The 12597-nt window shown below is 43.3% G+C and overlaps 1 protein-coding gene across 6 annotated transcripts in view; it reads right to left on the bottom strand.

The window, feature by feature from the left end:
• Positions 1–7473: 7473 nt before the first annotated feature.
• Positions 7474–12597, bottom strand: part of srgap1a (SLIT-ROBO Rho GTPase activating protein 1a) — a 274720-nt gene continuing 269596 nt past the window's right edge. For 3 of the 6 annotated variants that reach the window (XM_038781245.1, XM_038781239.1, XM_038781244.1), the window contains exon 22: positions 7474–11866. In XM_038781245.1, coding sequence (XP_038637173.1) covers positions 11489–11866 — 378 coding nt within the window. In that variant the 3' untranslated portion in view covers positions 7474–11488. The remainder of the gene's footprint in view (positions 11867–12597) is intronic. The other 3 variants (XM_038781242.1, XM_038781241.1, XM_038781240.1) reach the window with 1 other exon arrangement.

Here is a 12597-nt window from a genome sequence, read left to right as displayed (position 1 = left end):
CGTCAACTTGTATCGTTAGGATTGCCAAAAAAAAGAGACATGCTGTCGAAGCTTTTCATCTTGCACTCAATAGAACAGCTGCAAGAATGCCAAATTTCAAAGGGAACAGCAAATTATACTGCATGAGAAAAGCATGCTGATTGGTTGGCAAGTCGGCTCTGACATTACCAACGTGAATGCACCAGAAAACTATTGTCTTCATGCTTGTTTTAATTCAAAAAAGGTGTAATGTCTGAATTTTGCCTGCAGAGGGCGGGTCCATGTATATAACTATAGGTAGCTTCGAGCAAGCATCAGTGACCCTCACGGTTAGAACCTTTTTCTCATGCAGTATAAATTATTGCTCCCTTTGAAATTTGGTATTCTTGCATCGATCCAGATGAATACAAAACAAAAAGCCTTGACATCATGTCTCTTTTTTCAACAGTACTCAATTACTGTAAAACCAAGCAACTATCGTTAGGATTGTTCTAAAATGTTGGATAAATTGAATATTGTTGCATTTTCTGAAAAACTTTACCGATATGATTATCAAATTTTCACACCTTAAGTTCCTCATTCCAATAATCCTGGTCTAGGAACAGAACAGGGCCATTTACCTCCCTAAAGAGCAAGGAGAGGGGGATAATCATTTCTACTGTAGTGAACAGATACAACGTGGTCTTGGCAGAGGCCGGGGAATGGGTCACCTTCTCAATTTGAGCTTGTTGCCTGTCAAAGGTATGAAGGAAATTTTAAAAAACTTAGTAAAAAGTACCCATGAGGAACTAAGTTACTTTCTTTCACATATAAACATATGAAATAGGAGCAGAAGTAGGCCACTAGGCCCCTCCAGCCTGCTTCATCATTCAACAAATCATGGCTGGTCAGTTTGTTTTTCAAGTTCCACATTTTCATCTACCCCGACAACCTTTGACTTCCTGGCCTAAGAATCTATCTACCTCCACTTTAAATATATTCAGTGACCCCCACTTCCACTGCCTTCTGAGAGTTCCAAAGTGGCATAACCCTCTGAGAAAAATAAATTCTCACCTCTGCCCTATAAGAATGATCCCTAAGGGCAGCACGGTGGCCTAGTGGTTAGCACAACCGCCTCACGGCACTGAGGTCCCAGGTTCGATCCCGGCTCTGGGTCACTGTCCGTGTGGAGTTTGCACATTCTCCCCGTGTCTGCGTGGGTTTCGCCCCCACAACCCACAAATGTGCAGAGTAGGTGGATTGGCCACGCTAAATTGCCCCTTAATTGGAAAAAATAATTGGCTAATCTAAATTTATAATGAAAAAAAAGAATGATCCCTAATTTTAAACCAGTGCCCACCTTGTCAAGACCATTCAGGATCTTGTATATATCAATCAAGTCATCCCTTGGAAACAGGCCAAGCCTATCTAAACTTTCCTCATATGACAACCCGCTTATTTCTGGCATCAAGTAAATCTCCTCTAAACTGCCTCCACAGCATTTACATATTTACACCCTCCCTTAAAGAAGGAGACCAAAACTGCACACAGGTGATGTCATGTGCACGTGCACAGCTGTGAACATGAGGCTCATGAATCAAGCTGAACTCTTCAACCTCTTTGAAACACCTAGAGGCTATGTTTGTCACCTTAATTGGACTAGCCATGTGAAATACTGCAGTTATAGGAGGAGATCAGAGGCTGGGAGCTTAGCCCAGACTGACTCATCTGATTCCCCAGAGACTTATCACCATCTACAAGGCACAAACTCACCACACATTCTCAAGTGATAGGCAATAAACCCTAACTTTGCCAATGGTGTCCACATCCTGTAAATTAATGAAAACAATGCCCATTTCTGTTGTAGCCTTTCGTGATTATCAGTTTGGTCATTTATGATCAAATGAGCACTTTGTGCAAAATAACCATTTTCTTTTCTCTATGAAGGTAATTTGCAATAAGGTTATAGTTCAAGAGAAGTCATCAGGGATTCTGGCTGTGACTGCTGCTTTGGATATAAATATTAGGTTAGGTGGATTGGCCATGCTAAATTGCCCGTAGTGTAAGGTTAATGGGGGGATTGTTGGGTTACGGGTATATGGGTTACGTGGGTTTAAGTAGGGTGATCATTGTTCGGCACAACATCGAGGGCCGAAGGGCCTGTTCTGTGCTGTACTGTTCTATGTTCTATTGAAAACAAAACTTGGCATAAGAACTAGGAGCAGGAGTAGGCCATCTGGCCCCTCAAGCCTGCTCCGCCATTCAATGAGATCATGGCTGATCTTTTGTGGACTCAGCTCCACTTTCCGGCCCGAACACCATAACCCTTAATCCCTTTATTCTTCAAAAAACTATCTATCTTTACCTTAAAAACATGTAATGAAGGAGCCTCAACTGCTTCACTGGGCAAGGAATTCCATAGATTCACAACCCTTTGGGTGAAGTTAGAAGTAAACCTTTAAATATTTCTAGTCAACTGGCAGAGACACAGCGAATGACAGGAATTTATAGGTTGACGTCATTGTTACAAAATTTATGCCTTTGGGAGAAAGTAAAGACGAATGCTACTGATAATGCAGAGAAGCAAACTAAAGATTGTGGCCTGGCGATGTGGGGCCATCAATCTTTTAAATCGTCAGATATCCTAACTTTTGCCTGATCAGATTAATGACCTTCCTCGTGATACGTGGAGGATAATGAAGGTTGAAGGAACAAACATGCATTCATGACTTAAACATGCATTTTGCTAATGGTGCATTATAAAAAAAAGAACATTGATATCTAATATGATAGGGAATAGATGAAATGGAATAGCGTATGAGATCTTTAAATACACAACATTGAAGATGTAAAGATTCCAATGCTGTGTTATTGCATCAGTCAAGGTGAGGGATATCATTCATGCAGTCACACCGCAGCTGTAGTATCACAATTAGACGCAGAGTAAAGCTCACTTTACTGTGCCTCTGCAATGTATCTTAATGTGAATTTCAGAAGAATAGACACCAGACAGACTGTGTCCCCATGGCAAGTGAGATTGCCAATTAATGTGATACTGTGCTAGTTCCTTCCTGCAAACTGGGTTAAGCTGCGTGTAGGACCGTTACAATCAGTAGAGAGGAGAATTTTCTCCCACCAATCTGGACTTAATTCAAGCTTTTCTCCCAATGGCCTACTCATTCTCCGGTGGGACTTCCGAGCCGTGCATAGGTGGAACATTAATCAGATGTTCTTGCAGAACTCTGGGTAAATTGGAGGCTTCAGCCTTGTCGAAACTCAGTGACAGGATCATTGATTATTTGGCCTAAAAAAAATGACATTAGAAAAATCTTTCCATCACCAGCAGTCACATAGATAGGAACACTTTCTATTTGAAGAATGAATTATTGGTATCACAATGTATTCCACACAACAGTAATATTATGCAATGTCCTTTCTAATCCTGTATACTCATGGTCTGGTAAGTGGAATTCAAGTGGGTCACAGCTATTGCTTAGGCTGTGTAGCGCTGTGCATGTCTTGAATGCAGTGAATGTGTTAGCAGCGTGGAACTTGACGGAAGACAAGAATCCTCAGTGTTCTTTCATTTTAATTGACTAATCCAGAAACCATTTGAAATGTAGATATACATGCAACAATTTTCTTGTTTTTGTGGGCAGCGTGGTAGCACAAGTGAATAGCACTGTGGCCTCACAGCGCCAGGGTCCCAGGTTCGATTCCCTGCTGGGTCACTGTCCGTGCGGAGTCTGCACGTTCTCCCCCTGTCTATGTGGGTTTCCTCCCACAGTCCAAAGACGTGCAGGTTAGGTAGATTGGCCATGATAAATTGCCCTTAGTGACCAAAAAGGTTAGGAGGGGTTATTGGGTTACGGGGATAGGGTGGAAGTGAGGGCCTAGGTGGGTTGGTGCAGACTCGATGGGCCGAATGGCCTCTTCTTGCACTTTTTAGTCAGAATGAAAACAAAAACCCAAAGCCATTTCGAATAATCGCATGATTGGGTATAAATTTAAGTTTGGACAATGATAAAATGAGCAATATCAATTTAATCAACTATTGCACACCCCATCTAATTTTCCAATCCATTGACGTCATTTGGGTGGGTTGTATAATCGCAATCCATTTCATTGCTCGCCATTTCCAACTATCACGTTTGGTTAAAATTATCTCTATTGTGTTTAATCAGTTATCGAGGTTTTAAATGCACTCTAAAAATTTGTAATCATGTTTCATTGTCTGGTCGAGGCCTAGAAGGAGGATTTGGGGGATTGTTTATCCTCCAAATGAATACTGCTCTGTGCTGTAGTTCATCAAAACCATTACTCTTTTAAAAAATAAATTTAGAGTACCCAATTCACTTCCAATTAAGGGGCAATTTTGTGTGGCTAATCCACCTAGCCTGCACTTCTTTTTGGGTTAGGGTTAGGAAACTCATGCAAACACGGGGAGAATGTGCAAACTCCACACAAACAGTGCCCCAGAACCGGGATCGAACCTGGGACCTCAGTGCTGTGAGGCAGGAGTGCCAACCACTGCACCATCGTGTTGCCTTCAAAAACCATTACTCTTTATTTAAAGCAAATACTTATACATGTAGGAGGCAGAGCTAGATAAGGCGCGGGATTCTCCGACCCTCTGCGCCAGAAATCCGTTGCGACAGCGCTTCCATGATTCTACACGGACCTGCCAGTCCCACATGCGCGGTCGAACTCCCGCCGGCGTGGTTTACATGTGGTACCACCCGGTGGGAGCTGGAACCCGCGGGAGTGGTCCTGGTGGGGGGTCTCTGACTCCGGGGAGGGTCCCAGCGGTAGCCAGGCCCGCGATTGGGGTCCACAAATCGGTGGGCCATCGCGATCTGGGAGGGACTTACCTTAGTCCGCATGGGCACGCTGTGTGGCTCTGTCATGTCAGCAGCACCTGTGCCGAGGTGGGCCGCGTGCGCATGCGTGGACCCGCATGCGGCCGCCGTGCGTATGCGCGGCTGCGCAGTCTGGCTAGCAGGACCCCACTGACAGCCAGAGCTGCGGGACGCACGCCAGGGCTCTGCTAGCCCCCTGGAAAACGGAGAATCACCCCGGACCTTCGAGGAAAAAGTCCGGAGTGATTCTCGCCCGTTTCCGGCGGGCGTAGGGACATAGTCCCCATAAGGGAGAATCCTGCCCAAGATTCTTGATTAGCATTTTCCATGCCTGCATGGGTCTCACTCCACAACCGAAAAATATGTGCAGGGTAGGTGAATTGGCCAGTCTAAATTGCCCCTCAATTGGAAAAGAAAAGAATTGGATACTCTAAATTTATTTTTAAAGTATTTTCTTGATTAGCAAGGGGTGGAATGTTATTGGAACAGGAACATGGGATGAAATTACAATCAGATCAGCCAAGATCTTATTGAATGGTAGAACAGTCTCGAGGGGCTGAGTGGCCTACTGCTCCTAATTCGTATGTTCATACAGGAGGTTGGAGCTTTTCGTCCTTCCGGATCTCTCTTACTTAATCATGTGACCTGACATCATTATTACAGCAGCATCATGTGTGCTTCTGTTTCTAACCCTTTACTCTATATCTCCCCCAAGTCTTTATCCCTATCATATTTCTATCCTCCTACATCTCCCCACAAAGTCTCAGGTTTCACAGGGTCAGTCTCTGAGGTGCTTTGCGCAATCTCCCTGATCTAATTTTGATCTCCTTTTGACATCAACGATATTCTGAACTCTTTCTTCTGTCACTGTGTGTTGTTCTCCTAGTGTTTGTCGAGCTTTCTTCTTCATCAGGATCTGAGTAGTAAGCCCAAGTTTCTAAAATTTTCTCTCCAAGGATATTAAAATGCTGCAGTTTCTCCATATGAAACCCTGGTCGGTTTCAATCTTGTAAGATTTCGGTGTGGAGTTATTTTTCCAATGATTTTCAATAGAGTTGGGGGTGGCAGCCCCTACTAGACCAATTTGGAATTTAGGCCGGGACATCACGTGGCAGAGGAATTCAGCCACAGCTAAAACCTGACCTCTCAGTCTTTCTTATGGCATATTGCGCAAAGTCAAACACTTACAGACACTGCTATATTGACCAGCAGTGTGTCCAATTTCTCTTTCATGCACTCCCCTCACAGCACCTATTCATTCTGACTTTAGGGACATCACTGAGTTTCCTTGATCAGGCCTGTTAATGGGCAGGATTCCCCAGCCTATCAGGCCTGTATTTCTCAGCAGCGCACTGTTCACTGGCGGCGGGATTCTCTGGTCCCACTGTTGTCAAATTCATTTTTTCCACCTAGCTTGCACATCTTTGGGTTGTGGGGGCGAAACCCATGCAAACACGGGGAGATTGTGCAAACTCCACACGGACAGTGACCCAGGGCCGGGATCGAACCTCGGACCTCAACGCGGTGAGGCAGCAGAGGTAACCCACTGGGCCACCGTGCTGCCCTCCGACCAAAGGATTTTGGCCAATATCTCTATAACCCTCAGTCTCATTTCACAACAGATTTCCACCCAGTTTCTTTATAATGGACACCCAATTCAGGGGCTGGTTTGGCACAGGGCTAAATCGCTGGCTTTGAAAGCAGACCAAGGCAGGCCAGCAGCACGGTTCAATTCCCATACCAGCCTCCCCGAACAGGCGCCGGAATGTGGCGACTAGGGGCTTTTCACAGTAACTTCATTTGAAGCCTACTTGCGACAATAAGCGATTTTCATTTTTCATTCATTTCAATTCAACTGGCCTCCCTGAGAATATATTACATATCCAATATTCCACAGGGAATTATCTTACACCCCAAACGCTGCTCAAGACTTCCGAACTTTGTATTTATGACTTCATTGTTCAGACAAATAACTTCTTTACTTTCCCCATTCTGTGTGCCTTCCAGCTCTATATAGTTGATGATGCCATGTGGCAGGAGATAGTGTGTTCAAGACTCATGTCAGAGACTCGAGCAGAAGATCTAGGCTGACAATCTTGGGCATGCTGTATCGTTGGAGGTGACACTCTTTGGGTGCGATCTCAAACTGAGGTCCCATCTGCCGCCTCAGGCAGATATAAAAGATCCCAGAGTGCTTTTCTCAAAAAAGAGCAGGGGTATTTTCCCTGGCCACCTTGCTGTGCACAAATCGGCTGCTGCATTTCCTAGATTGGTTGTGGTGCACATTGCGATATCGTGTGGTCAGGAAACAGCATGAAACAGCCCTCTGCATGTATCTCACCCCATGGGCTGCAGTAGTTCAAGAAGGCGGCTCATCACTGCCTTCTCAATGGCAATTAGGAATGGGCAATATAAATGCTGGCCAAGCCAGTGACACCCACATCCCATGAACGAATGAGAAAATGAATACGTGCTATTGAAATGCAAGTCTTCCATATCTTTGTACACCTTTATCTCATGACTCTTCTCTTGATATAGCCCAAGGTCACATATGAGACCTGTTCCATAGTGGTTGAAAATGCAGATACAATAGACAATGAGGTTGTAAATTTCGAAGGGATTTAAGAGGAACCTTTGAATAAATAAACCCCAGAAGGATGGACCAATTTCCTTTATTAGAAAGATACATCTAGAACAAACCAGAAGATATACTGAAATTGGTAATGCTACATGCCAGATGTACAGTACTATACACAAAAGTGCATTGTCACAACTGATTAACAGTACATTGTCAACAAACTGCATCTTTTTCTTCAAAACCACAGAGTTGTTCAATGGGTGAAAATGGAAATGCAACAGTACAGAGCAAGGCTCAAGTTCCTCTAAGAGTTTAAAGGCACTTCCACATGTACATACTACAGATGTATATTGACACATGAGGGTAACGGCTGACAATTAGGAAACTACCTGTAAGAACATGGCAGCAAAAGGTACAGAGTTTGTCAGGTTGGTGATAAGTGGTAGTTACCATTCAGTGTGCCTGTAGCTGTTATCAGTCTGTTATAAATCCACTTAAACTGCAGTTTAAAGAAGCCTAGCCTTGGACTACATATTTCCCACGATTGCACCAAATTGACCATTTCCATTATACGTTACTTTTGCTAAATTAGATCCATTAGGAACGCATCTTGCAATCCAGTATAATTATTATTTGAATATACAAATCCTGGGAGCAGTACAAAGTTGCAGTATCCATTTTGGCTGATGTACATTTTATTTTTTAATTAATTTAAGTAAACTCTATACTACATGTTCCTTAAAAGTACAATCACCTTCTTTCAAAGACCACACAAGGTGGAAACTGTAAAAACTTTCAAAAAGTACTAAATTTAGTCAGTTAAATCAATGGCAGACTAAACTGAATGCGCATCATAAGTTAAACATCTAGATCAGTAACTGCGGATTGGATACACATAGCTTTTAATGACTTGCAGTCTTTGAGGTTCTTCTTGTAAAGGAGTAAAAGAATAGGCAGCATTTTGAAAAGATTGAGTAGGCAGATTGTGGCACTGTTGGATTAATGTACTAGCGCACTGTGCCACAGAGTGGTAGAATGCTAGCAATGCTTTGGTGATTCCCAAGGGTGGTACTCCAGTTTCAAGTCAGGTTGGAGAGAAGCTCAGGAGGGGTTTAATGGGGTATTTTGCACCCCTCATCCTCAACTGCGAAAGAGCAAGCAAAGCCTATTAGCCAACCTTTCCATATGTAGCCGGCCGTAGATGCAACGAGTGTAGGAAACGGAGATATTGGCACCTTCCCTGGAACGATTTGAAAGGGATCTGGGGTTAGACACTGGGAAGTCCTCCTGGTGGACAAGCTGCACTTGTGACCTGTGCTACCCTGGCAGAGAAAGCACACTGATCTTGGGCTACAGAGCAATAATGATGTAGGGAATTTAATCGTTTTCCCAGGAGTTTGTTCAAAAGCTAAAGGGCCAACTGTAGGAAGAGGTCACCAATCAACACCTCTGGCAGCACAGCCCCAAGTGAAAAAAACTCAATGGAAAAATGTACTGGTGTATTTAACAAAATTACAAAAAGTTCTATTGTAGGACATACTTACCAGCTGCTAAATTGCAGATAGGAATTGGGCATGTGGCAATGTTTTGTCATTGCAAACGTTGAAAATGATGATACTCACTGCAGTGAGTGCATGCTCCATGATATGCAAGTGCCTTAATCCCAAGGCAGACTAGGGAAGGAACACACTAACTAATCTATTTAATGTAACTTGGCTCAGTGGAGGTCATCAACTCACATCTTTCCCAGTAAGACCTGGTGCCTTAAACATTCGTCTTGATACTTTCCTCTGGGTTTTCATGAAAGTTCAAGTACATTGCATTTCTGAATGATCGCATTTCGTACATGGAAGGAATAGGTCAGGATTAGTGGGCCATTCGAAGACCAGATTCCCATTGTTTGAAGGGATCTGCCCCGTAGTCAGCAAGTGTGGGGCTTGTAAAGGGGGCTGTCACAGTTATTCCAATTTTAAGATGTGGCAGATAGCCTAATGAAATAGAAAAAATGTAGCAACATGCACTGTTTTTCCCACAAGGTGTGTTTTTTTTTTCAAACTCGGGCATTATTGTCAGTTTTACCATGGCTGGAGATATTTTGAAGAGCACATCTCCGCTCACTACTCTCCTCAATAAGCAGTTTTTTCGAATAAGCTTAAAACTAACTGGTGGAACTGGAGTGAGTCAAACAAGTTGTACTGGAGGAATCCAAATACCATTACAGAAGGTGGAATAGAAGAACAGGAAATATTAGTTAAAATGTAAACTGACAAACTCTTTTGTGACTGTGTAAACACGAGCATTTATATATATTTATATAAACAAAAGCAAAGCAGAACATGAAATCCTGTATCCTAATGGGAAACTTGAGGTTGGCCTCTCCCATGCAGCAGGGAGAAGAGGTAATTCGAGATGTGGGGTAAACCGACTTTGGCCAATACGTAAAATGGACGATGTTGAATCAGTTGACTATTTTCCATTCCCATTGGCTGATCCCATTTCACCCATTTAATACTAATAGCCAAAGTCAAGTCAAAGCACTCCATCTATTAAAAATGCAATAATGATCTACCTTAAACGATTATTTAACTGCTTCAATTCCAACAACTGTGGTTACCCTAGAACTCATTGTATCGAGGAGACAATGAGGGCCCACCGAAAGGTGGCCAAGGCCAATGCCCGTAAAGGTCTTTCAAATGCTTCAGGGTCAAACTGTTGACCCAGTGTGACTAATTACTAAAAGTAATTGCTGTGCTGAGGTCCTGCAGGGACAACGTGGACACCATTTGCTGACAAAATGGCTGCTTTTTTCCCCCAAGTGGAATTTCCTTAACCGCGCAATGTCTGGCAATAGAGCGCCTTGGACTCCATCCTCCAACATGCAAGTTACAAACTGAAGATATCATTTTTGGAGTGCGTCATCACGCCCCTCCGAATTTTCTCCATTTCTACCAAGATCAATTTTGAGGTGCAGTGCCCTAGTGGAGAAGTTGCAGTCAGCGAGGTGTGGGGTAGGGGAACTGAGTGGCAGGGGCAAAAAAAGGGTTGACGCAGTCAGTAACAGTGTAGAAAGAATTCCAGGTGACTTCGGAGTCTCTCAAATTTGCCAGAATTAGTAGACGAAGCAAAGGGAAACGAGAGTCTGACGGGGAGGAGGGAAAATCAGATTGGCTGGATACTAAACAAAATCTAATTGCAGCTGGAGAGCAAAGGGGACTGCAAACACAACAGCATGCCAAACGAAGTGTTCACAAAGCAATGGTATTCACATGTCAGACATAGTCCATTCAAGAAAACTGCAGGACATAAGCATTTGTGAATTTATAAAGTGTTAGGAAGAGACGAGGCTGATATGGACTCTCCAAGATGTACATGTAAACCAAGAATATTTAACTTTACCGGTATCCGGATCTTAGTGTTTCAATCAACAGCGCATGCAGCTTTGGAGAAGGGTGAAGTGTGCAGAAAGGCAAGGATGTTGGTGCAGGATTTATTGATTTATTTTTTAAATAAATGCATAACGAGAAGAGGTGGCAGCAGCTTAATGAGTGGTTATCCATTTGACTCTTTCAGTCATTTTCAAAGCAGTGCTTTCATAATAGCAAAACATGGCAATAAGGCCAAAGGAATGTTAAAACGGAACAAAAAACAAACAAACAGGAAGTAATAATGAACGAAAGCAAAGCATTCAGCCACAACATGGCGGCTCTTTGATAAATTGTAAACTGATGCAGAAATTAATCCCATCAGCTCCAGGCAAAAGAAAAGCTATCACATTTTTCCCTTCTTATTTAAATAAACGGTCTGTTTAGAAGACGGGAAGTCTCTTCCTCTTTTGCTAACTTTCTTTTTTTTTTAAAAAGTCAACAGTTGCAGCATAAGTTTTCAAGTCTAGTTAACATTGGTGTAAGTTCCACATATAAACGGTCCAGCTTGAAATGGAAATCAAATGCCCTTGTTAATTTACTACCGAGACATATATTCTAACACTGAAAGAATACATCTCCAATTATAAATGTTAAAATATCAATATTCTTATCCATGTCCTTAACCGCCCACATTTATCCAAAGGTGATTTCAAGTTACATCAGTTTCTTTACATGGTGCAGGATTTGTCTGTGGAACCCTGGACAGTGGGAGGAGGTCCCACGCTGGGGTTGGTCTTGGGAAGCACCACGGGTTTGGGCCTCAGGGCAGGGGGTTTGAGCTGCAAGCCCATTCGGGGCGACAGAACAGGCTTGAAGGTGCTCATGGGGTCACTGGAAGAGCTGGTGCTCCGTCGGATTGCAGGGTCGATGCTCTTCAGCACCACCGAGTGGTGGGGGCTCCTCGACTCCGAGGGGGCGAAGGAGGCCGGGGAGCTCTTCTTCTGTTCCAGGGTGTCCAGGACCACATCGGGGGCATGCTTTGCCGTGCTCTGCCGCTCCAGCTCTCGCAACTCATTCAGTGCAGTGTTCATCGTCTCTTCAATGTCCTGTCAGGAAAGCAGAAAGAAAGAGTTCTTCCTTTTAAAACGTTTGAGAATAACATTGGCTATTTTGTTTTGTTAAAATGAAATATGCATTCATCATGTCTGACCATCTGAAAATTTGCAAAGGTTTGGTCAGAGAAATCTAAATGGCAACTGGGCCAATCTTTAGCTTCCACGAATGTAATCCTTGGGATCATTCTACGACAACAACAACTGGCATTTTTATATTTAATGTAGTAAGATGTTTCACAGGAGAGTTAATTTTATTATCCCCAAAACCTAGTTCATGAGGTAGGTTTTCAGGAGCTACTTAACAAACAATGGAGGATTTTAAGGAGGGAATTCCAGAGTTTAGGACTTTGGCAGCAGAAAGCCTGTCCTGCAGTGGGGAGCGTTTAAAATCAGGATGCTGAATGGGCCAGAATAGGAGCAGCATAGAGATCTGAGCCACAACCGTGCCTTGCCTTCCCCAATACTACGACAAAGACAAAATCCATTATGGAAAGTTCTGGAAGTTGCAAACTTCTCTTTTCTCCAGAGAAAATAAAATTTCAACCGTGGCAAGACACATCTGCTGTGGGAAATGTTGACAGCGAAAGTCATGGACAGTTGAATTTCCGAGGGGAAAAAGGTGATTTTTACATCAGCTACATTCACGGCAACAAAATATAGGGCATCAGTGCATGTTCCACGATTTAGGGGAAGGAACCAAGAAGGCTATGTCATCCAAATGG

This window comes from Scyliorhinus canicula, chromosome 20 (assembly GCF_902713615.1).
Source record: "Scyliorhinus canicula chromosome 20, sScyCan1.1, whole genome shotgun sequence".
Lineage (NCBI taxonomy): Eukaryota > Metazoa > Chordata > Chondrichthyes > Carcharhiniformes > Scyliorhinidae > Scyliorhinus > Scyliorhinus canicula.
This window is presented reverse-complemented; position numbering and strand designations above follow the sequence as displayed.